General features: G+C 42.7%; 2 protein-coding genes across 5 annotated transcripts in view; one reads left to right on the top strand and one right to left on the bottom strand.

Annotated features, from left to right (window-relative positions):
- LOC147244249 (putative flavin-containing monoamine oxidase A) overlaps nt 1-25,435 on the bottom strand; it is a 57,355-nt gene that overhangs the window by 4,335 nt on the left and 27,585 nt on the right. Inside the window, exons 9-11 of the mRNA XM_086187843.1 lie at nt 17,292-17,450; nt 15,054-15,140; nt 10,794-10,894 (exon numbers count right to left, since the gene is read on the bottom strand). Of these exons, the coding sequence (XP_086043969.1) occupies nt 10,794-10,894; nt 15,054-15,140; nt 17,292-17,450 (347 nt within the window). The remainder of the gene's footprint in view (nt 1-10,793; nt 10,895-15,053; nt 15,141-17,291; nt 17,451-25,435) is intronic.
- Nucleotides 2,450-25,435, top strand: part of vsig8a (V-set and immunoglobulin domain containing 8a) — a 70,350-nt gene continuing 47,364 nt past the window's right edge. For 2 of the 4 annotated variants that reach the window (XM_086187847.1, XM_086187845.1), the window contains exon 1: nt 2,450-3,300. Coding sequence is in view for 2 of the 4 variants with exons in the window: in XM_086187845.1 (XP_086043971.1) it covers nt 3,274-3,300 (27 nt within the window). In the remaining 2 variants the exon portion in view is untranslated. The remainder of the gene's footprint in view (nt 3,301-25,435) is intronic. The other 2 variants (XM_086187846.1, XM_086187848.1) reach the window with 2 other exon arrangements.

The following is a 25,435-nucleotide window of genomic DNA, read 5'->3' as shown; positions in this document are numbered from 1 at the left end:
AGCTCTCCTGTGAGGTGAGAACGCAGACAAAAGGAAAGATAAAGTGATTCAAATAAAAGGTCACTAAAATTAAACAAGATGATAAAATAAATGAGCAAATATGAGCTCACTTGATTCACAGCATGACTGCGATCCTGCATTACTTATGCTGAGCTAGGCTAAATGCTTTGGACCCACTCGTGGATTTTCCTTTAATAATATATATATATAAAAATATCCTTGTGGTTTTGTCACGGAAGCAACGGTAAAACAATTTTCCAAACCCACCCAAGGAAACCAATCAAAGAATTTTAAGTATTCAAGTCTCGCTGAAAAACTGTTTTATAACCAGAAGCCCAGTTTAAAAAATTGTATTGAAACATCTGAAATCTCGCACTTTAGCTGTCAGTAACATGTAATTTTTCTGACGTCTCACCAGAAGCACAGCTGAAAACATTGCGACTAAATATTTTCTTTTTCTGTTTCCAGAAACACAACCTGAAATCTCTAGGTGTCCTCCTCCTGGCTCCTCCTGCCGGCGTCGTGGTTATGTGGGGCGTACTGTATACAACTTATCATGCAATGGCAGGAATAATGGTGAACAAAGCAGCCCGACCCTTGATGTTTACAAATTTAATAGCTTACTGAGTTTTTTTTTTTTTTTTTTTAAAGCGAGATCTTTCTTAAACTGTGTATTTCTAACAGGGAGACACAGACAAATGTTGCTTGACTGTTGATGAGCATCAGGGACTTGGGACACGTGAGCCACCGCGACCTTCTGCTGGCTCACGCTGATGTACTCTGAGGCTTCTCAGAATGGTTAAGAGGCTTCTAACCCAGTCCATCAATCAGAATGGAGAATGGTTCTCCTTTAGCACCTTTAATCTGGCCGGTGTCCCTGATGATTCATTTGTGTTCACTGAGCAGTCAGGTTAGAGACATCAGAGGAAAACAAGCTTGCTCGGAACGCCGTATACGCACTTTGATGTTGTGAAAAAGGGATTTAACAAAGAATTTCACATGAAGATGTTTCTGTTCAGCAGGTGAGTTCTAAAAGCACTTTAATTGCCAGAAATATAGAAAAGGGCAATCACAAGTAAACAGATGCTGCAAAACACAAATGTTCAGGGGTGTTTTGATTGTAAAGTCTGGCCAACTGAAAGATACAAATTCAGACTTTAGCAGCTTCAAAATCTAAGACCCTGAGACCTAAACCTTAAAAGTACTTGGCAACACGTCGTGTGTGTTCATCCCCACACCACTCACCTATTCAGAGAGCTTTTAGGCCTGACTGGTCAGGCGAAACACAAAAGATTGTGGTTATTCAGTGCTACAAAAGTTTCTTCAAGTTGTGTGGTGAATATGAATTTTGTAATAAAGTGTCAGATATTTGTATCCCAGGATATGACATCATTTATTGCAACAAACGTCTATACACTGGCTTCACGATGGCCTGTAATTAATTTATACAGCAGTGAATCCAGCCACAAGCGAAGGCCACGCAGAACAGAGCTCAACAGAGATCTATAGATTATCCATAATGAAAAAGGAAGAGCGGTGCATTAGTCAATTACGGTGATAAAAGATGATGGTAGTAGGAATACATATTTAGGAGAGGAGGGAGACGCCCCCTCCCCCCATCACTCAGGTGGCCCTTAGTATAATGAACTGCAGCTGTAGGATAACTAGATCTTGCCAGACTCAACTCAGTCTTAATTCTTGTCAAGTCAGGTGATTTATTTGAATCAACTGAATCTGATCGACTGACAACACTACGTCTTCTTCGGTGACCTGGCAGCATTATATCCATATTTATATTCTAAAGTGACTATTGTTGTAAACTTGGGTGACACTAGAACATTGCTCAAAACATACACTACAAATAAACTAAAAAAAAAAAAAAAGCTTTTGCGTTAGTAGGTCATGATTTTTACGTCTGCTCGGCTTTATTCCATTTAATTTCATATCCCAGCAGGCTGAGGCAAATATAATAATGGCAGATGAACAAAAGGGGTTTAGAGTGAAAGTGGTCTGCATTGTCAGATTCATAGAAGAACAAAGCTTTCCTTCCATGCCATCATCCATCTTTCTCAAGCATTTGATCACACTGACTCCAGGATTCTCTGGAAGAAATTTATGTCACTTGTTCTAAAATATAATTAAATGCCCCATACCAGCGGTTAATTTGAGCCGGATCCTGCCGGAACAAGATCCGGCACCTCTGAATTTTGGCCTCCCTGTGTTCCGGTACTTATTTGGGCAGATCCGGTACCTCTCCTATTAAAATAAACATCAATAAAAAACGTTTTAAATATGTTTAAGATAAAATAATAATGTGCATATATTAGTCTACAGAACAAATCCTAAGAATGTCATGTTATTTAACATCATATGAAAGAATTGGAGATCTGTTGATGCACTGATGCCAACAAACCACGCCCCTGAACCAAAAAAACCCCCAAAAGAAACCTCAAAATTCGCCGCATCGGAGGAGCAAGCAGAGAGGGAAAAACAGTTACTGTTTCAACGCCAACTTGTCTATAAGGCAGTTAAAGAAATGAGAGTCGCGTGACGCTTCAAAACGAGTCAGAAAGCCTCCACAAGCGTCGACGAGGGCAGCCGCAGCGGTCGACGATCAAAGACGGCTGCAGCAGGAGGTTAGCGCCGCCACAGCTAGCCAGGTCCACCTACAGCTAGCCAGGTTCACCTATAGCTAGCCAGGTTCACCTATAGCTAGCAAAGCCGGGGCAGGAATCTAACGCCGCCACAGCTAGCCAGGTCCACCTACAGCTAGCCAGGTTCACCTATAGCTCACCAGGTTCACCTATAGCTCGCCAGGTTCACCTACAGCTAGCAAAGCCGGGGCAGGAATCTAACGCCGCCACAGCTAGCCAGGTCCACCTACAGCTAACCAGGTTCACCTATAGCTAGCCAGGTCCACCTACAGCTCGCCAAGCCCTTTAACGTTGCCGACCCGCGTGCATTCATACGGGCCTACAGAAAGTAAAGAGACTTGGGTGGAAAAGACACCCCGCTGAGCTGATGCAGTTACATGCTGCAATTGCTGAACGTGAGCGCGGACTTTCTCAAATGAACTTGATTTGCACTCCCAACCGTGCCTCTCTGCAGACATCCACCATGTCATCTTCACTCTTCCTGAACCCCCCCCGGCTAAACTCAATCCAGTCCCGTACGTGAGGTCGTGGCTGGCCAAAGCACACAGGGCTGCCACAGATACACGCGGCAAAACCAGGAAAAAAAGAGGAGTAGCAGGAGAATCCGGACGTGCTCGTGATGTGGGGTGTTTTGGACAACGAAATGGTGAGCACACTTTCTGATAATAGGCTGCCGTGCCAATCTTTAAATACCGTAATAATAATAATGTAAGATATGTGTGATTTTTTTTGTGAGCTCTTTTTGTTTGTTTTACAAGTTGGACCTGTTGAGAAACGAATTGCTGACTGTAGACTGTAAGTCCCACCTGTGGTGATGAGGGCATTTGCCTGTGCTGCGCAGAGGAGCCTTAAAACAATTGTAAATTATCGTCATAGCATTGATACCATGGGTATTAATTGCAATGGAGGCTTGTAAGTCCCACAGCATGGCAAGTGGGCGTTTGTATGTTGTTTTCTGTATACGTTCCGGGACCTGTGCCCCTCTCTCATCCCTGAGCTGACATATGTACTTTGCATTCCGGCGCCTTATGATTTAAAAATGAAGCTGCATGAGATCCCTGATCACACATCAGTTTTCCCATTCGTTTTGTCTGGCCCATGTGACCACGAGAGGACGTGGGTTGAGTCGCAATTTATAAAGTCTTTTATTTCAGACTTTCTACTGCTACTTGAGAGGGTGGTAGACGGTCTTGACCTCTCAACTCTCGGTTGGTCTTGAGTATAGCATTAGTGTACAGTGGTCACAGCAGTAAAGGCTAGCAGGTGGGCCGAGGAGCCAGATGTTCGAGACAGCAGGGCCAGCTTGGAACTATGTGCAACCTTGTCTCTAGCACTGCGTGGGCTTCTAAAAGATGTCATCAGGAAAGTGGTGGTGATATCTTTGAATCACGGCTCACTTTTGAGGACGTGCCAGTGTTTCAGGACAATGTTCTTCACCTGACCAGCAGAGGGCTTGTATTCACCGGAAAAGAAGGTGAAGGACTCTTCTGTGTGTTTTGGGACAACAGAGAGGAATGATGCTCTGTGTAGCTCCCAGGTGATATCATCTTGGTTATGGGCTCTTTCGAAGAAACAGTTCTGCGTTTCTGTAGATTTGCGCTTTGTAGATCCTCCTACAGATTGTGTTCAATGTAGTGTGAATGAATTGCTGTTTTCATTTTAGCAGTGGGACCAGCTCAAGAGCCTCAACAATCAGCTCTTCTTTTTCTTCACTTTCTGCTACACCTTAAGGGCCATTTGGCTCAGCAATTGCTCCGGGACCTCCTCCAGCTTTCTGCATTAATAGCAGAGTCCTTTTGCAGGACTCGATCGTCAGGGCAACAAACTCCATCCATCCATCCATTTTCGACTTCTTATCCTGTTGAGGGTTGCGGGGGGGGGGGGGGGGGGCTGGAGCCTATCCCGGCAGCCTTCAGGTGAGAGGCAGGGTTCACCCTGGACAGGTCACCAGTTCATCACAGGACCAACACATAGAGACAGACAACCATTCACACTCACTGTCACACGTACGGTCAATTTAGAGTATCAATCAGCCTCGTCCTCTCTTGATGTCTTTGGACTGTGGGAGGAAGCTGGAGTACCAGAGAGAACCCACACAGGAACAGGGAGAACATGGAGACTCACACAGAAAGATCCTGTGATGGAGCCGGGACTGGAACCTGGAACCTTCTTGGTGTGAGGCGACAGTGCTGACCACTGCACCACCGTGCCGCCCAGCAACAAAATCATCTTTGAAAATTTGAAGCTGCACATATTTATTTTGAAGAGTGTTATTTTGTTTTTGGATCAGGTGGAGCTTCCGCTGTTGTTCCCTGACCTTCTGTAATTCATCTTTGTCAACCTCTGTCCCCTCATTCCTTTATGAAGAAGTTTGCCACTCCACCTCTTGAGCGCAGTTTTCCAGCTCACACTTTGAGTTCCGCTGCTCTGTCTTCAGGGCAACCAACTCATCTTTGAGTTGCTGAAGACGATTATTTTTTAGAGCATAATTTTCTTCTCTTTCTAGTTCCAGGTGGAGTTTCCGCCCACTGTTCCCTGACCCTCTCTAACTCCTCTCTGAGAACCTTGATCTCCTCACTCTATTTTGATGCAGGTTGATGCTCAGCCTCCTGAATAGAGTTTACCAGTTCTTTCTCAGTGTTCTGCTGGTCAGACTTCACATTCTTCACGTTTTTCCAGTGCTAAATCCAGGTAGACCCTTCACCACTGGGACCTTCTCTAAGTCGTCTGTGACAGCCTCCATCTCCATGTTCATCTTGAGCAGTCTGATGCTGGTGGAGGTCTTTGTATGGACTCTGCCTCCTGACAAGAATTTACCCATGTTTTTCTCATGTTCTGGAGCTCCTGAGCATCCTGAGCTCTTCATTTTTTTTTCACTGCTGTGCCATCAGACATGCACTGCTTGTGATTAGCGCAGGGCAGCGTATTTACCATGTCCAAATGGACAGGGTTTTGGGTGGTAGTGGTAGCGATAATTATTGCTGTATCAAGAAAAATGTTTAATAGTTGGTAGCATTCAATTTTATGCCACGGCACACTCTTATTTTGAAAAGTATCCTTGAGCGTGAATTGGGAGGAAGAGTGAGTGGTCTGTTGTGTTTCTGTTCAAAGTGGCTAGGCTAGTAGGCTTGTAGTCTGAACTTCATAAACGCTTAACGTTAAACGCTCAGTTACTTTCTTCATTATCAGTTTTGTCCTTATAATCGTTCATAATTACACCAACTGATCTCACTGGCAAGAGAGAGAGGCGACGAACCGGTGAAGCAACGGTAAAGAAAACTAATTAGTATCCTTGACAGTCCCTCATGCCACAAGTCTTTGCTTCCATTGGATTTTCAACTCTGCACCGCTACATCTTTAAATGACATCTTCATTCTGGGCAAATTCTCCCACTTTGCATTTCCTGTAAGAATCACTTAATGTTCTGTCTGAACTCTGAATCACAAATATGGTGAAATGTCCACCGTTCAACTGAATCGGTCCTTAACTTTTGATGCAGCCATGTTTTTCCATCCATCCATTTTCTACTGCTTATCCTGTTAAGGGTCATGGGGGGGCTGGAGCCTATCCCAGCAGCCTTCAGGCAAGAGGCGGGGTTCACCCTGGACGGGTCACCAGTCAATTGCAGACCATGTTTTTCACGAAGATTCAAAGCCCTGTTTGTTTGTGGGTGGTGTTTCCACACATAGCTAGGTTGTCTCCTCTACAGTTCAGCGTTTGAAGTCGTCTGCTGCTCAGCCTCCTCAGTCACCCTCGCAAGACATTTGACATTTCCACTGCTTTAAAGTCCCCCTTCAGTCAAAAACGTGTTTTTCTTGTAGATTGTTTGAGCTTCACTGTGTAGAGTGATGCATGTGCAGTTTGACAATGGAAGGCATTGTTTTCACATTCAGCAGGGAAAGAGTAAGTATTCTTGGACAAAATATTTTGGAAGCCGATCCTGGTTGAAAATGCAGCGTAAACAAGAAGAATGTGGCGCCTGTTCAGTCAGACAATGGATGATAAGCTGATTGCTGATGTTCTACAGTGTTTGTGCACTGGAGCTGAGATGTGAAACAACTACAGAGACATCTAAGCTAGCAGTAGATTTCAGGAGGATTTAGTGACAGGGGGCCAAGCTGCACTATCCTGCCTGAAAGCAGTGACCCCGTCATTGGAAAGTGGGATTGGCTTGTGGCATGCTAATAATCTCTGCTAGCCGTAAGTGCTAACTCAGTGAGGGTTGTTATCACATGTCCAAAAAAGTGTGTATGTGTATGTGTATGTGTATGTATATAATATATATATATATATATATATATATATATATATATATATATATATATATATATATATATATATATATATATATAATATCCTGAGATGTTTAAAAAATCACCAGTATCGGACGTGTGTCCCCATTGCAGTGACATCCGGGCTTGCGGCAGATTTCAGGATGATTTGGTATCATGAAGCCATAGCAGCATCTCTGTCTGGGGCTGTTAGCGTGGAAATTGGAAGTTGATCACCACGAGTCCCTGCCAGCATGTTGTGGTCATCAGTCGGGTTGCCCATGCAGATTGGCGCTGCATCTATCTGTGGCCTGCGGATTAACTCCCCGTACCTCTGTGATACTTTACAATCAGAGTTGTCACTTTATATAACTCATACACACATATAAAGGCGTATTTTGGACATATTCCCTGTAGTTGCTGTTCATTTCTGTTCTCTTGAATTCATGAGTTATATCTTTTATATTCTTGTGACTGTATCTGTTGGGCTGACTTGACTTTCCTAATCCACTCTTCATGGTCTTGTAGAGCCCTTGTTAACATGACAAACTTCAATCTTGAATTGTAGTGACAAGCCCATTGAAGTGTTTGTACTGTGAATGGTGTTATGGAGTGAGGACCATATAGATATTCACAGAGGTATTCAACATGGAAAGATGCTATATTTTTCTGAAATGGATGTTTTTTTTACTGTAATAGTTCAGATACATTTCCCTTGTTTTTAGAAAATCCGTCTCTGTCTGTGAGAACTAGAAGGACCTCAACACTACATTTCTGCCTGTGCTGTAGGATAGTGAGTTGGTGCATAATGGCAGTGCTTGCTAATTATAAGATTCTGCAGGTGTGGATTATATCAGTACCAGTGGCATCTAGCCATCAACTTCCTGCTAACTTTTCGGTCATTTTGTCTTAGTAACGCCCTTGGGTTAGGACAGTGAGGAGGGGAAATTGTGTTTTTTTGGATTGTCTGTGTATAAACAGATGCTTTGCCTTTGGCTTTGTGTTGGTGATTGGCATATCAGACTTATATTGTATGTTTTGGCAGGAAGTGATCTTCCCAAGGCTCTTTTGTGCCAATTCAAGAAGCAGTGTGGCAGCACTCTCTTAGTGGAGGATGCATGGATGAGCTTTGTGCTGCAGTTTTGAGGAGAGTGCCTATCCATCAGATGTGACCCACTGAAAGTGTGAAGGGTATGATTACCTCTGCCGAGGAGGTCTTGTTCTCAGTACATTTGTCTGTCTGTCTGTCACAAGAATTACACAAAAACTCTCTGGTCGATCTTCACCAAAATTGGTAAAGGGTTGTATCGTGGGCCAAGGAGGAATCCGTTCAATGCTAGGGTAGACCGGTCACAGCGCCAACTGGTGGCAGCAGGAAGTGGTATTTCTTTGTTAGACTTTGATTACCTCCTCCCAGTGGGTCAGAAACACCTCAGATATATCGTATAGTCGGATCTTTTCCAAACTGTTTGATGTAAGTCTCGCCCTGAAGATATCAAGAAGCTGAATTCAAGTCACAGCTAGAGCACCACCTCCAGGTTACAGGGAGCTGTGATGTACAGCAACATATTCTATATTTAATTTGTGTTTTCTTGCATCACCTTGTCGACGCGGGAAGTGATGGTTACACCACAGTGCAGCATAGGTCTCAAAATCCAAATAATATCAGATTTTTCCATCTTCTTGCTTCACAGAACAGCTGCACTGTCTGGTACCGAAGACCCGCTCATCGCTGCTCGCCGCTTTGATTAGGATGTGAGCGTGAGAGTGCTGGGGTCTCAAGAACGCCTTGACGGAGGGTTAGGGTCTCTCTGGTTCAAGTCTGTCTTTAATGGGCATTGGAAGGCCATCAATACACCATCAATAGAACTGCCAGTCAGTAGTGGGTTAAAATCTCTTATTACTTTTTTGCCTTTGCAAAGACTTTGCAAGCACCTGATGAAATGAACTAAGAATCTTCAACACAGAAAAAAATCATATTTTCTTGTTGGGACTCACTGTTCTTCAACATGCATGGCATTTATTGTCACTTAGAAACCCAAGATTGCACCAGACAATATGAAGACATTAACATGGAGCTTAGCTTGCAGCTTGACGTGCTGATCACACACGTTAGGGATGCTGATCAGCCGACTGCCCATGTTGCTCATGTTTCTTCTTGCTGTGGCAGTATTATGGTAAGCATGAAGGAAAGGTATCAATAGATCATATCGCAACTGTTGTATGTTTGTCAGCAGTCAGGCTTCTGACACACTTGTGCGAGGTGTAACCACACGCATCACCTTGCAAGGCCTTCAGCTGCTGTCATTTGCCTGCCTAAGAGAGACTGATGGTAACAGCTTGTAACAGTACTTCATTGATCACATGTGGGGCTCCAGGAGGACTCATCCTGGAGCTTCAGCCTCGCTGCCCTTCAAACCAGAGAGGACAGTGTGACTGGCAGCCTAATCCCTACATGGCTGAATGGATGCAAAATTCATTGTGCACGGAGATGAAGTGCTCACCCTTTAGAGCTCTGATGGAGGACTCTAAATACCTGCATGGCAAATAATTATCCTTCTCAGTACACATTTCTAAAATGTTGAAATGTAAGCCTCTGATATTACTAGCCAATTAAAAATGGATTTTACTGCATTTAAAACACCACAGACACAAACCAAATAAATGAAACAAATAAAATCTGATACCTTCTGTGTATGAATGGAATATTCTATAACGGATAATACCTAATAATAAAGATAGTATTTTGAATGAATGCAGTAGTTATTATTGCAGTACAAATATTCAATGTGAGAAACAGCAATAATAAACTTGTTTTTGTTCTGGAAAAAAATCAGTATTCCATTAAACAAGTCTTGTCTGTGCAGTGAGTCCAGCCTGTGTTTTGGAGTGACTACCTTTGTAAAGCATGAACCCACTGAGGTCAATGTATTCATCTTTGGCAGATTTTGCTCCTTCCTTCCTCCTCATTCTCTTCTCTACTCTCTGTCTCTCCAACCCTGGCTTGGAATGAGTGGGGAGGGCTTCAGATCCCACATGCTTAGCACTTTTCCAGAGAAATGAATGCCATTATGAAGAAAGACTCACTCATAGTCCCCCAAATGCTATTCCGTAATCCACCAGACACTGCTGGAATCAGTGGTGCCGTTAAATGCTGAAAGCCCCAGCTGCATTTTTTTTTTTTTTTTTGTCAGTCAAGCATGGACTTGTCTTCATTGCGTGTGCTGGATCTGTGTCAAGGTCACTCGCACGTCCTTCAGGATTCATCCCCTGTATGGGGTAGGAATGAGGATGAGGGCTGCCACCCCCATTTCACTGTTTCAGTCACGTTATGTAATGAGCTTCCTCCACTCCCCATGGACTTAATGTCATTATGGAAATGCATTACCTGAATCCCCCTCCCCACCTCTCCTTCTCATTTGTTCAGCTTTGTGCTTCTCCCAACAGGCCATTAGAAATGGATTATAGGACGTTTTCCTATGAGAACACTATTCCTGATGACCTCATGCTATTTCTATAGAAGTAGACTAATTTGTATCGGTGATGACATAATTGCCCCCACAACTTATATCAGTTACCTGTATGCACCTGATACTGGGGAGTAATACCCTGCTGACAAGAGGAGGTGCAGACATGGCGTCTGTACATCTAGGAACTGGTGCCCACTAGTGTATAATAATTAACATACTTTTAATCTCTGAATTTTGTTCGAAAACATATTGATGTCAGAGATTTAGCAACTGTCATACTGGTACAGCGGTACAGCTCAATACTGCCATTTTGGCCAGAGTGTGATGAGGTCAGTCCTTCGAGTATATGGAGGAGAAGTGTGCTAGTGTGGTGTATTCGTCATCGGTGGTGTGATTACCTGCCACATGGCTCCCTCAGGCTTGGATGGTAATATGTTAGCAGACCTGGTGCCATGACATTAACAGGGCAGCCTCCGCTGTATTCCTCCTGAGCCCAGTCCTATAAAACAGAAGAGTTTAATAACATTCATGACGCAGGATAAAAGCATGGTTTTGTTTCAACAAAATGAGACATGATAGCTCCCCCTCCCCCGCATTTAATCTAAATTGATTTAATAGGGCAAAGCAAACTCATCAGAGGTGAAAAAAGGTGACAAAGTTGCAAACCCCAAAGGGAGCAATGCAGATAATGAATTATGACATGAAATTAAGTGCAAAAGCATTGAAGAAAGGACTGAAAATTCAGTTTGGAATCCATCCATCCATTTTCTATACCGCTTATCTTTTAAGGGTCATGGGGGGGCTGGAGCTTATCCCAGGTGACATTGGGTGAGAGGCGGGTTCACCCTGGACGGGTCACCAGTCCATCTCAGGGCAATCAGGAGCAGTTAGGGTTTCGGTATCTTGCTCAAGGATACTTGGACATGGTCGCCGGTGACCCTTCGGTCGCCGGTGACCCTTCGGTCGCTAGACGGCCACTCTACCTCTGAGCCATGCTGCCCCTCAGTTTGGAATCCATGAGTTTAATTATCTTTCAATTTGAATACATAGCAGGTGCAGAATTATTAGTATTTAACATCAACGAACTCTCGACTTGCTTAAAAGTAAGTAAAAAATGTCACCAAAAATGTCTCTCAACACCATCTGTTTATAAGCTTTTTCCATGCTCAATAAGCTCCGACTTGTTATTCTATTTTATAAAGTTACTTTCCCCTTGTGTCTTTTAGTCAACAAAGTAAATCACGATGTCTCCCTCAGGGCAATTTTCCTTCTATCTTGGTTTTCAACAGTGAAGTGAGGGGGGAAAAAAAGCAGCCAAGGGACTAAAAGCATATCAGCATGACTAATGTGCTTTTTCAGTCTATCAATGTATGCTTAAACCATGTAATGGACTCTCGAATTTCATTCTACCGACTTGTGTAATGAATTTGCTCATTTCCCTTTTTTTTTTCAAACCAATAACCAAAAAAGATGAGAGACGATCCATTTTTCTACACTCTAGTTAAATAAGTGATCTGGTGAAGATGGGTTCTTCTGATAGAAAATAAATCTCTTAAGAAATATTTTGTACCTCTCAAACACATCATTTACATCCATGACCTTTGGATTTTCTTAAAAGGGTTCTTTTGCTGTCTGTAGATCCATTACAGATACTCTATAATTCACTGCTCTCCCTGGTTATTCCCTCAAAACTGCAACTGTGAAGCCACGAAAAGTAAATCTGGATTCCTTCTTACAAGCAAAATTACCAACAGTGTTTTCAGCCCCGCTTCTCAAAGATTTTCTCACTTCAGTCACTGCAGTTTGTTCACCAAATTGTTATTTATTTTCATAAGTTTGAGTTTGGACGCTCAATCGCTTGTTTTTTTTCATCTGACAAGAAAGGGAATTTGCAAGTGTTCTCTCCTGGAATGAGAAGGAAGATTGTAGTTGCACTACTTTGGTTTATGCATATTTCAACCATCTTTTAGGTGAGAATCTAGATATTGGACATTTAAACTGTGTTTTTTTGTTTTTGTGTTTTTTGTTTAATCAAAATGATGCTTGGAATTTGCTGAGGTCAAGCTGTGTGCTGTGGACCCTACACTCTGAGCCCTCACGAGACTGGCTAGTTAGCTTAGCTGTCCCCACTTGCAGGAGCTCACATCTCTGACATCATGTCATGTTTAACCACTAAAGACACATTCAAACAGTGGCAAACCTCGACATGATTCGCCCGCGTGAAGACTGATAGCAGACCATTTCTTAGTAGCGGAATATCAGCTAGCCATTCGGCCTCACAGCTAGCTGCATTCATGCAAGCACCCTTGGCTAGCGGAAAATGCTAGGATGCTACATCCAGCTTCTGATAACCCGGTGGTCAGTGCTGACAACAGCTGCAGGCAGGGCCGCCATAGTGGTCAAACACATCAGGGGTGGTGGTCAAACATCAGCGTGTGTGGAGCGAGCAGTGACCAGCCTAAAGTCGTCATACACTCAACACTACTTTATTTCAAAATGAACTCTGGGAGATGTGGTCCAACAACTCGCCTGTTGTCACAGCTTATCGGCAAAGGCGGTGCAAGTCAGATCTTTGAGGTTATTACTGTGCTGAACTGTGAGGGACTGTTCTCAGGTCTGTAACTAGGAAAGGTAAGGTGATCCAGAATGCTGCAACCAGGGCTGTGACAAGAAGTGAAGACAGTTCACTGGACTGGCTTCCCAGAATCGACTGGATTATTTGGCATATCTATAACTTACTGAACTGTTACGATACAAAATACTTATCAGAGCTTTTGGCCCGGTGACTGTGCGAACCTGTCAGCTGGCTGGTGTGGGACCGTAGGCTTTCCAGGATTCAAACTACTGCCCTTAGCTTCTATGCCACTAAAATGAGGAAGAAACTGACAGAAGTAACAGGCAATGCCATCCAGACTCCAACCCAGGCTACAAACCTAATTTTTGTTTCTTTTTTGCAATGTTTCAAATCAATTTTCAAGCTTGTGTGTTTTCTCATTTTTATGTTTGCTTTTGATTGTTTCTCCTCTGCTTTTCCCTGGGAACTCTGAAAAGCCTGCTGGATTTCCACTGGTATGAAATGTGATACAAATACATTTGCTTTGCCTAAGTAGCTTTTCTTTGTGTGTGGGACAATATGATTTAGACAACTGGAATATCGAATGCATGAAACATTTTCTTTCCCAGAATTGTAATAGTAGCTCATGACCTCTTATGGGTTTTGCTCTCATTTTGGAATCACTTGGTTCTGGCTGGCATGCCAGGTTTTTATGCCCACTTTCCAGGGATTTATTTTAATGTACTCTTTTTGTTGCATGTTTTGAGATGAAGACAGAAATGAGCCTCTGTTTTTAGAAAGTTCCTACTCTATAGTAGCTGGCATGTCGGGCCACTGCTGCCCATGAAGGGATGAGTGAGTGAAGCAATAGCTTTCTAGTGTGTTGATACGAACCAAGACGAGACCTGCCATCTGTATCTGAGCCATTTTATAACTGCACTCGCTGCTTCCTAGAGGATGTGATCCAATGTTGGCATCCCATCCTCCAGTTTCCACAGTGCAGAATAGCAACGTCAGCACTGTTGTGGTGTGGATGCGGCCAGATTTTCTGTCCACCCCCAAACTCAAAACCCAATGTAGTTTTTACTACAATTTTATCTGAATCCGGTCCGGTGCCATTAGGCTTCGGGTTTCCACTGGTATGTAGCTGTCTGCAGTGTTGACTTAGTTGTGACAGCTGCACAAATCTGAGTTTTTGTCTGGGTTTTTGTGTGTTTGATCGGTGAAGGATTACAGCCCTCATTTATCTCTCCGATGGACGAAAGCGAGACTTATAGGCATCTATTTTTTGATAGATTGACGCCTTCAATGAATGATGAACTTCAGTTGTGGGAGCCTATGGCAGGACACTGGTACTAATTATGTGATCAGCAGCAGGTTGAGTACATTCAGCCTGAATGCCCAGACATGCTCTCTGTGAGCTGATCGAGTGGCCCTTGCACTGCACTCAGAACCCGAACTACTTTGTCTTCCACTCTCTTCTTTCCCTGCTTGTCTCCATGCATATGAAAACGTGAGTGTAAAAAACCCAACTTCAAGCTGGCACTCAAATTTTTGAATGCATACCAGCAAAATGCTCCTACTGTTGCCGGAATGTCTGCCTGGTTCTATGCTTATAAAAAGCTTTGTAGGATCTAAATGCTTAGATTCCGTTTTGGTCCAGTTATGCTCCAGGAGGTACTGAATAGATCCAGAGGTACTTCTGTAAATAGGGTCATGATTATTAAGGTGTTATTTACAGTCTGAAAAAGACAAAAATAAAAGGGGAGGTAAAAAAACAACAACTTTCTCCCGCTTCATCACAAACTTTCACACGCAGTGACAGTTTTACCGCTCTATAGACTCCTAAATTAGCATGCAGACCTGATAGTTGCTGAGCTGGTCCTGATTTGTTTTGGCCAGGCCAACCTGACCTCCAGCATTGTTTGGGCTTTCGAGGTTAAACCAGGTCAACTTGGTTCCAGTGCATTAACCCAAGTGAGAGACTTTGCTATATATAAATATAACAGCTTCTGTCACTTAAATCCTGGATAAATAAATGAAACCATATATCTTGGCTCCACACACCAAAAACATTTTAGACATTTACAATCATAAAACTTACTTTCTCTTCATAGTGGATGAAAAATGCCGCCTCAGGACCGAGGTACTCCACCAAACTGGCAAGGACAGCATCTCTCCTCTCTCCAGGCTGTAAACGGAAGAAAGGGTCTGTCCCAACATGATACTTACATTACAGATGCTCATCAGACTCAGAAGTAAGAGCTGAAATATGAATGCACGTCCCATAAACCTGGACACAGGAACTCCAGCGCGTTCAGCGCATGCTCCTTGAGTTATGTGTGGAGCTGCTGAGGCCTGCTTGAGGACCAAAAGAATGGATCCCCGTAAATTATGCCGATCGATGTTCCAGAATTGTCTTGGAGTCGCTTCGCTTGTCACTTTGCAGTTCACTTTCAGCACAGCCTTGTGCAGCTGAAACCTACAGTTGTCCCTTATCACAGTGCCTCAAGACCACACGGGGAAGATGAATGTATGATGTGAAATTACTTTTTTTGAAGAAAGTACAAGGAAAAGAAAAGTACACGGGCAAATAAAACCCCAAAAAATGTGTTAATAATACAGTCTGTAATTGTAACCTGGGTGACCACTTGCATGACATACACCTAGACTATTTTCCTCTATTTAGCAGTGCAGTAGCAAGTGCAGGTTAATTATTTAGCACTCTGTGCAGCATGGCACAGCGGGGAGGCAGCTAGTCACGGGCTTCGTAGCAGGCGAGTGCCAAAACAAAACTCGGAACAAGTCAGGGTTTATTTATTTTTAAGGAAAAAGGGAAAATAGTGGGACTAAATGAAAATGTCAACACAGAAGTAAACGACGAAACAATGCAGGCAGCATGTGTGAAAAGTGTATACTGAAGAGTTGTAGATGTCAAACAGCAGTACGCACTCTCTAGCAGAGGACATTAAATGAATCAACATAGCTAGAAAGGAAGAGATATTCCAATAACAAAGCTGCTCTATTTGGTTCAGGCTCTCCACTCTAAGAGCTGCTACTACTGGGTTCATCCTTTGCACACATCTACACATTTTCCCTGTCACACCTTGGGGTACTGCACAGGTCTGCGCCTTGATGTTTTATCGTTACGATCAGGATGCTACTGAAGGGGTAGTTCACCCAAAACTGAAAATTCAGTCATAATCCACTCACCTTGAGGCTGATGGAGGTTGTAGGAGTTTTGCAGTAAAATATGTTGCAGTAATCTCCCAAACAACTGAAGTGAATGGCAACCAATTATCAAGCATTAAAAAAAAAACTAAATAAAATCATAAAATGCCTTCCTACTTCTTGTCTGAGGTAATCCAAGCATCCTGTGAATCTGGAGTTACGATATGTAACCGACGTTACGGAAAATAAATAGGAAGACCTTGCTTCCACTTCAGAAGGAGTTTCATTGAAACTTCAATGAAATAATAATTTAGTTAATTCATTGTTTATCTAGTGGATAACAATTATTGATCAGTTGGCTCCTTAATTAAACTTTTGTTCCCTTTGTGATAAGTGCAGTCAGTTTCACTCAACCATCTGCTATTTTAAGATTATATTTTTCTTTTCACGGCACATCATTTATACATGAGAAATACAGTTGAAGAAAATAACCTCATTGCTAAACATAAAGTTTAAAAAGTATCTTGGAACAGAGGGTATAACCCCATTATATCTATGTACCTAATTAATAATTAAAACCCCCCTGCCCTCATTCTATATGTTCAGCGGTATTGGAGTTAAGGTTTTTCACAATCTTGCCTGCTGTTTTCATAGTTCTGCCCCTGAGCAATTTGATGGGACGCAATTTAGACAACGCGCACGCCAGTCAAGAGGCAGGCTTAACAATAAATTTGCACGAAAACAAACATTTGAAGCGCTGCCGCTCTCCTCGTACACCTCTCTGCAGGATATGCATCAGCGGTAGTCGCTGTAGGAGACAGGCTCGGTGAATTCAGATACATTGATCTTAGTCTAATGGATGTCAGACTCCAGAGTTAAATTATTAAGTACTGTGACATCTCATCAGGCAACTTCTTTATGATATTTCATGCCTGCCCACAATTTGATTTTGCAAAGCATAGTTCATATCCTCTATTAACTTTATCCTCTTTGAACTTGTATGTACTTTTAAGCAGATCAGCCTGATGATGTAAACTTTTCCTCTCCCATTTGCCGTCTATGGGTCTGACATTTCTTGAGAGCAACATCAGGCGCAGCTGTTTTACATAGACATCCCCGACAGGCCTCAGTTATAGCTGCATACAAATATCAATGTTTGGTTCCACTTTACCTCCTTGGAGCTCCACTGAGAAGCCAGCTGACCAGCAATGAAGCCCACCAAAGCAGCATTACCGCTGGGGCTGGTGGCGTCAAAGGTAACACAGAACGGGCAGTTGGTGGATGCTCCTGCAACAATTTCCCCTGAGAAGCCTTTCTCCCTCCAAAAGGCCTGCAGACAGTTCAGATCTTCATCAGTCATGAAAATACACATCTCAGTCAGAAAAGTTTCTTCTTTTATGAAGCACATTTCATATCCATAAATGTGTTTTTGCAATGAATTAAAACATGCAGACTAAAACCAGAGTGAAAGCGTCTCCATGTTTGGTTTGCACTCTGGGACAGGCCTCTACCTGATGTGTCAGATGGTGTGAGACAATTAAAAGTGTATTTTGGTCCAAAGCCATTTGGAGATTTATAATAGAGACACGGCAATAATTTAAATTCTGTCCTCCAGGGTCGTTTTTCAGCACAGGCTCACTAGACAGCCACTTGGATGTCACCAGCTGGATGGTTGCCAAAAAGGAGGAAGAATTTTTCATTATGATTTTCAGAGTTCCAGTCTATTTTTAGACATCCGTCACTGCTGCATCGCAGCGGTCACCAACCAGCGGCCTCTGGTCCAGATCCAAAACCAAAGAGACCTCTATCTGAACTGCAAAGTGTTTTTTATTATATAATTATCATTACTTTGACTAGTTTTCAAGCAAATGCAGAGATGCCTGCACCGGTTGAGCTGTGTGGATCTTTCTGTTGCTGCAAAAGGGACGGCTGTGCCAGTAAAACGCAAAAGTCAGAATCTCTGACATCCTGACTAACACCAGGGAACATCTGAAAATTGCTGCTCCGTGAATCGATAGTGTGAAAACTTTGATGATACACCATTTTTACCAAGTTACCTGTGTCACAGTAAATTTATCACATGAACAGCACTGTTCATCTTCCATCCAAAGACATTTTTCGGCCACATTGCTGTGTACTAAATGCTGTGTGGAGTTTTACCAAATGGTATGTACTATACTATACTATACTATACTATACTACTAAACTATAACTGTGAATCACTGATACATCCACAATGTGTGTTTTTTAAATTTCTTTCCAGCAATAGGAATGGAATGTACAGCACATATTCATGGGGGAAAGTAGTTTTAAATTCTTACCACTGTGACAATTTTTTTTTTTTTTTTTACCAGGAGCCACAGTTCAAAAACATCCCTTTCTCCCTGACAGCTGTATGCGTTTGAGAATAAGGACGGTAGTGCTTTGTTCGTGAGGAAGTACTGTGCAGTAACTGTAATTTATTAGTGTTCAGGCAACCACAGACGTCATTACTGGCAGCGTCTCAGCAGTTTCAGTAAAGCAATTATCAGGTCTACTAAATGATTTCAACAGTGAGGACTTCCAGTTTGTTGACCAATCAGTTGCTACGAATTCTTTTTCTATTGTTTTTTTAATAGCAGCTTCCAATCAGGAGCAGCCAAAGATCAACAACAAGAGAAGATTGCATCTGCTAGTTTCTAAAAGTCTGTCTTGTTCAGCCAAAGATCAACAGCAAGAGACAAGGTCCTTATCAGATTCTCGCCGTGTATTCTCAGCAGAGTGGAGTGCTGGGGCCGCAGCTGGGACGTGCCTGACAGGCGCTGCGGCGCTTCTGGTGGAAACCAAATCATTGATTGGAACGGTGTGATTCGCTCAGGCAAATGCAGCAGTAACGCGACGGAGACTTTTGAAACTGTTTTTTTTTTTTTTTTTTTGAGTTTTTCAAGTGGAGAGCAACGACCAGCTATAAAAGAGAAGCTGGCGAGCTGTGAGTATCGCAGTACTACTCAAGAGATCAAGTGTCGTTATGACGTTAGCGGACCGGTTTTCCCGTTAAAGGTGCGATCTTGACTTTTTTTTATTGTGAGGTTAGACGGGCAGCTCCTCTCTACTCATACTGTCTGCACCGTACTGGCCTACTTTCACCTCTGCACATACCATGGTAAAATCAGCATAGCAACAGTCGACAAGCAGGTAGACAGGGAATAGCAGGAATGGAGGTGACATCAGAGGGACGTCACCCTAGTTCCACCCGCTCAGTGGCAGGTTAATGCTGAACCTGAACTATCAAAAACACATGGCTGTAATAGAGGTAAAAGCAGCTGCATGGTCACTGTCTTGCTTCTAGAAAGTTGAACATCCAGGTGACCTGAAGAAGGCATCAACCTGCCGACGACGTCCGATTCCTGTACATGATTATATAATGTCAAATGTGATGAGTTTGTAAAAGTGGTTGATGAGAAATTGAAGTGTTATCCAAGTGGAACATTTGAGGAAGAGGGGGAGAAATATCACTGTAACACAGCGGGGCTCTTTTCCACCAGTTTTGTTACATACAAGAGAATATACAATCAGTCCGTCCTTGCAAATCTCCTCCTTTGTCTCTACATGAAACCTCCCTCAAACACAGCCACATTTCCCTCCACGCTCCCATGAAACAAGAACTCAGGCATGTATGTGGCGGGTAGAATGCAGCTTCAGTCATGTGTGGTCTGTTTGTAGACTACATGTCACGTTTTTATGTGCACATTGAGATGGAATTTCACCCAAAAAAATAGGCTCTCAGCCTCTCTTACTAAGGTTTTTAGTATTTCACTGAGTGAAGAGAGTTCAGGCGCAGCCAATTATTGCTGCATTTACACGGCCTACAGTAATTCTGCTATTGACCATATTCTAAAAAAAATGAACATATTTTATTGAATGTGTTCACCTGCATTGAATTTAGACTTGTCCTTTTCCGTTTTTATGCAGACAGAGCATATTCTGACTAATGAGTGATGACGTGCCCACGTAACGTTTTATGTCTGATTGTCCTTCTGGAGTTCAACCTGAACTGCTTCCATGTGTCTGTGGTACATATTAAATGTTTTCTTGCTAATATGTAAAAAATTTGCTGAGTTTGTTCAACTCTGGATTATATGTGGGAAAGCAGTTTGACAAGGCTGCTACAACTGCTGACTGAGCAGGGCAATTATTGCACTTCAGTAGTGTGTCCAAGACTGGTTAAGTCGCTTTGCATAGTCCTATGACTGTTTACTCTGACGGTGATGGATTAGATTAGATTAGATTAGATGAGATTGGATTAGAACTTTATTTGTCCACAATGTGTAAAATTGTCATTGGCTTTACAAAAGAAAAAAAAAAAACCCTCCGGATTTATATTCATTATATGGATTGCAAAAATGACACCACTAAGGTCCAGAGAGAGAGAGCACCTGAAGAAAAGGAAGACCTAACCTCAGTTGACCCCGTTCACCAGCAGTAAACCACTTGAGAAACTGGAGCTTTGAAGGTCAAAAAAGTAAACTTTATCATTTCCCACACTGGCATCAATACAGTATTAAGAAATTTTACTTTTCATCTCATCAGGCATTTTGTTAAAATGGCCAAGAACCAGAAAGTAAAATAAAAAAAAAAAGCCATTGAAGAGAAATTGATTTTAATGTTTTTTTTTTTTTTTTTTAATATTCTATTAAGTCTAGTTCCTGGAAAGAAAATAAGAATCTGTTTAGAAAAAAAAAAAAATCTGTGAGGGCAGATCCCACTAAAAAAAAAAATCTGAATGGGTGAAGAAAAATGCAATCTGTGCATCTCTACTTTAAACCCGCCAACAATTCCCCCATGAGCAAGCACATTTGTGACACCATTGAAAAACTTCCCTTACACAGGCAGAAATGTAGAGCAGACACAGATTCTAAGGGTGTAGCCATCTGCCTCGACCAGTTGGGTGAAAGAGCAGGAAAGAGAGGGGATGAAGAAAGACAGTGAAGAAAAGAGAGGGACAGGGAAAAAGTGGGGGACAGAAGGAGAGATTGACAGACAGATGGGGACCAAGAAGGAGACAGAAGCGAACAGAGAAGGATGGAGGAACGGGGGATGGGTAGACTCGGACAGAGAACAAACTGACAACACTGCACCAAGTATAATCCAACAGCCGATAATATAAACGTCTACCATCTACCACCACAACAAACTTGAGCATAAGACGAGTGTGCTGTCGCGCGTAACCACTGCGTGGATTACATCACACACACAAACAGGAAACAACATAACCTCCCCTTGGAGGGAACTGTGACATATGCAGGCCATGGAACAATGATGGGGGGCACGGTGGTGCAGTGGTCAGCACTGTCGCCTCACAGCAAGAAGGTTCTGGGTTCCAGTCCCGGCTCCAGCATGGGATCTTTCTGTGTGGAGTCTCCATGTTCTCCTTGTTCCTGTGTGGGTTCTCTCTGGTACTCCAGCTTCCTCCCACAGTCCAAAGACATCAAGAGAGGACGAGGCTGATTGATACTCTAAATTGACTGTAGGTGTGACTGTGAGTGTGAATGGTTGTCTGTCTCTATGTGTTGGTCCTGTGATGGACTGGTGACCTGTCCAGGGTGAACCCCGCCTCTCACCTGAAGGCTGCTGGGATAGGCTCCACCCCCCTGTGACCCTTGACAGGATGAGCAGAAGAACATGGATGGATGGATGGAACAATGATGACTTCACCTGTATTAATTCCATTAATATTTTATTGTATATTTCTATTTTTACATTTTTTTTAAATTTTTCATTTATTGTGGTTTGTTCTCAGAACTATCCTGAGTACCTTTGAATGCCCCTATTATCATTGCGCACATACAGATGTTAGTGGTAGGTCATTAAAGGTCGCTCCGCTATGCGCTAACTGTTCTCACTTATATTGCATTACGAGTCTCTCAGGGATCAACAATGCCAATCATTACCGTGACTCAGTTGGTGGATTGTTTCTTCCTTGAGAGTTGCTGGTTGCAATGCGAGAGTTGTTTTCGCCTGAGTGAACGTGTGAATGGATACTTCAGTGGTTATGAAGAGGTTGTAGCTGTAGCTTATAAGTTATTGAGCCCAATCCCTCGCTCAATGAGCGTTTTGTCCTTTTGACGCCTGTGCGTGTACGTCAGGCTTCAGTGAGCCACGTATGACATGGCTTCACTCATGTGGCTGTAAACCAGACTGGTGCTCTGTGTTGCTGGGTGCAGATGAGTTGTTATTTTAACGGGGACTGCTTGAGCAAGATTCAATCAGAACATGAGCAAAGGAAAAAATGTGATATGTGAGAACCCGGCAGTTTTTTTACTGCGAGACCCACGCTTGTCTCTGGACAGTTTTAGCTTTGACATGTCTCTGCATTGGTCAGAGCACAGGAAGCCTTTTTAATTGGGGTTGCAAGAATCTTATATACATTATGAATATTTACATTAGATATGGATGTTTCTGTTAATAATTTAACACTGTTTCTGTTAATAATTTAACACTGTCATGAAGTACTTTTAGCTTTCAGCTTGAACATTAGGGGAGGATCGTCCATTCTGAACTGAATGGAGACCAAGTCATGAATTAAGTCCCATTATTCCAATTCACTGTGTCCATTAAACTTTCTAATGTGGGACTAAAACATGAGGTCCATGTTGGATGGATGAGTTAGGTTCATTCTGTTTAAAAAGAATATATTTTCTTTACAAAATATTCAGTGAAGCATGAACACGTGGAACGAATAAAGGAAACATTTAAGGGGAACATTTCTTCTGAGGCAGAATCGTGAACAACATCCAAAACAACGAGATGCATGTGATACCTGTGGTTCCAGAATGGAGGACCTAAAATGATGAAGAAATGAAAACCACAATCTATTCATTTTACCAAGAAACACGACTGAAAATAAATATAGGCAGTAATTGATAACATGTGGCATTGTAATTCCTTTATGTGATTAGTTTCTATATTAACTTTGAATAAAAAAGGATTTACTTCATTTTTCATTTAGTGCATCCACTTCTAATCTTTCGTTTTGCTTTTTTTTGGTCAAACCTGATGCCCTTATAACCTTGTTTACTTTTGTTTTTTCATTCTACATTGTAAATATTTCATTGGATCGACTTTTCCCCTATGGGGTGAACGAACATCAGAGGGAGTCAATCCAGTAAACATGCCTGCCAGGTTAGGAACCAGCAGGTGGCCTGCCAGGAAAGGGAAAGTGATTGTATAAAAACAAAGAGTGGGTAGACGGCTATGATGCTGCTGACGCCGTTTCAGAGCTGTAATGAGAGGTCATCCAGTTCAGACCCACAAGCTGCATTCTAGCAAGGAGCATGTGTGCACTGCATTAGCTGATAAACTGTGGTGTTTCACTGGCTTAAATTAGTGTTGGTAACACAGAGATTAGCCTTATAATAAACATTATTTAGATCAGGGTTCAAGATAACCTTTTGATTTAACTGAAAGATTAATTGACATGCTTTGAGGCTTTTTTTTTTAATTCACACAAAAATCGATGAGATCTACAACACAGTGGATCTGACTCAGTCAGCTCATTTTATCTGCTGGGCTTCTGGATCGGCCCGTAGCTACCATATCCACCCCTTTTTAGGTGTTTATCAAAGGTTTCCTCCTACTGTGCACTGATATTTCAGTATCATTATGTGGACATTAGCTCCAACTGAGTGAGTGGATGTCAGTTTGTGGTTAAGGATCACCTTCCGCTGGGGCTGCATACACTAGGTTAGCCTCCATCCATCCATTTTCTACTTCTTATCCTGTTAAGGGTCACGGGGGGGGGGCTGGAGCCTATCCCAGCAGCCTTCAGATGAGAGGCGGGGTTCACCCTGGACAGGTCACCAGTCCATCACAGGACCAACACATAGAGACAGACAACCATTCACACTCACAGTCACACCTACGGTCAATTTAGAGTATCAATCAGCCTCGTCCCCTCTTGATGTCTTTGGACTGTGGGAGGAAGCTGGAGTACCAGAGAGAACCCACACAGGAACAGGGAGAACATGGAGACTCCACACAGAAAGATCCTGTGATGGAGCCGGGGCTCAAACCTGGAACCTTCTGGCTGTGAGGCCACAGTGCTGACCACTGCACCACCGTGCAGCCCAGGGGGAGATTCTGTGCATCAGATATTCGGGCTGCAACGATTAGCCGACGTTGTCGACAAAAATCTATAATATAAATAGTCGATAATGAATTCTATTGTCGCCAGACGCGTTTTTCCAACAGAGTGAGGCATCTCACTTGATCATAATCTCTGCTGAGAGTCGCTCATGCGCACTAGCGTCTCTTCTCTGAGCAGTAACATAGAGAAATGGTGGCGTCAACATCAGGTACGCGCACCAAAACTTCTAAAGTTTGGGAGCACTTTAGCCTGGATACGGCGAATGAAAAGACTACTTGGAAAGTTTGCAAAGCAGACCTTGCGTGTCATGGCAGGACCTCGGTGATGCAGGAACATTTGAAGAAGCCCGTCGGGCAGTTGAAGGAAACGGAGTCTGACTCGCCTCGGTAAGATTCAAGTAACATTCAAGCCAGTACGGTTTTATGACACACATTGTACGTTTTATAAGCGTATTCGCTTTAAAAGAGAGCTTGAGCGTTATGCCAGACTGTGCCTGACAAACGCATTTTAAATTAAATGCATGCAGTCCGAACACTGGGCCTAATTGGTTTTAGATTGGACATTTTTATTTAATTTTTGTACGAATCTGCAGTATGTTCAATAAAAGATGTATTTTTCATTGTACCCATCTTTCTTGTTTATTATCATTTGCCACATAATTAAATCAACTTCATGCTAAATTTAAGAAAAAATTAATAATTATCCGATTAGTTGACTAATCGTTTCAATAGTCGGTGACTAGTCGACTATGAAATAGTCGTTAGTTGCAGCCCTATCAGATATTTGGACTCTGATTATTTTCTATAGAGAAACTGTGTGGGATTTTGTGATTAGATGCACAGGAACAATGGCATAAACAGCCCCTTTCAGGACTTTGAAAGTAGAAAAGACAGGCAGAGGACTCACCCACACCACAGAAGAGCTCATAAGCTTCACATTGTTGCCTCCCAGCTGACGCCCGTCTGCCGTTGCTGTTCATGCCTGCACTGATGTGGGAGCTAACACTGTGAGAGTCCCTGGCATCAGTCCTCACCCAAGGATGTTTGATTACGTTATGCAGCCCACCCACTCATTGTGGCCATTCTCCTGATCTTGTTATGTCCTTGGATACTGATGCCAGGATGAATACTATGCGAGACTGTGCTATTTCTGATCTTCGCAGTGTTTTCATTAAACACTGGTGGAAGAAG

This window comes from Aulostomus chinensis, chromosome 19 (assembly GCF_037954235.1).
Source record: "Aulostomus chinensis isolate RoL2024-O1b breed Wild chromosome 19, RoL_Achi_v1.0, whole genome shotgun sequence".
In the NCBI taxonomy this organism is placed as follows: domain Eukaryota; kingdom Metazoa; phylum Chordata; class Actinopteri; order Syngnathiformes; family Aulostomidae; genus Aulostomus; species Aulostomus chinensis.
The sequence above is the reverse complement of the archived record's forward strand: the minus strand, read 5'-3'. Positions and strand labels throughout refer to the sequence as shown.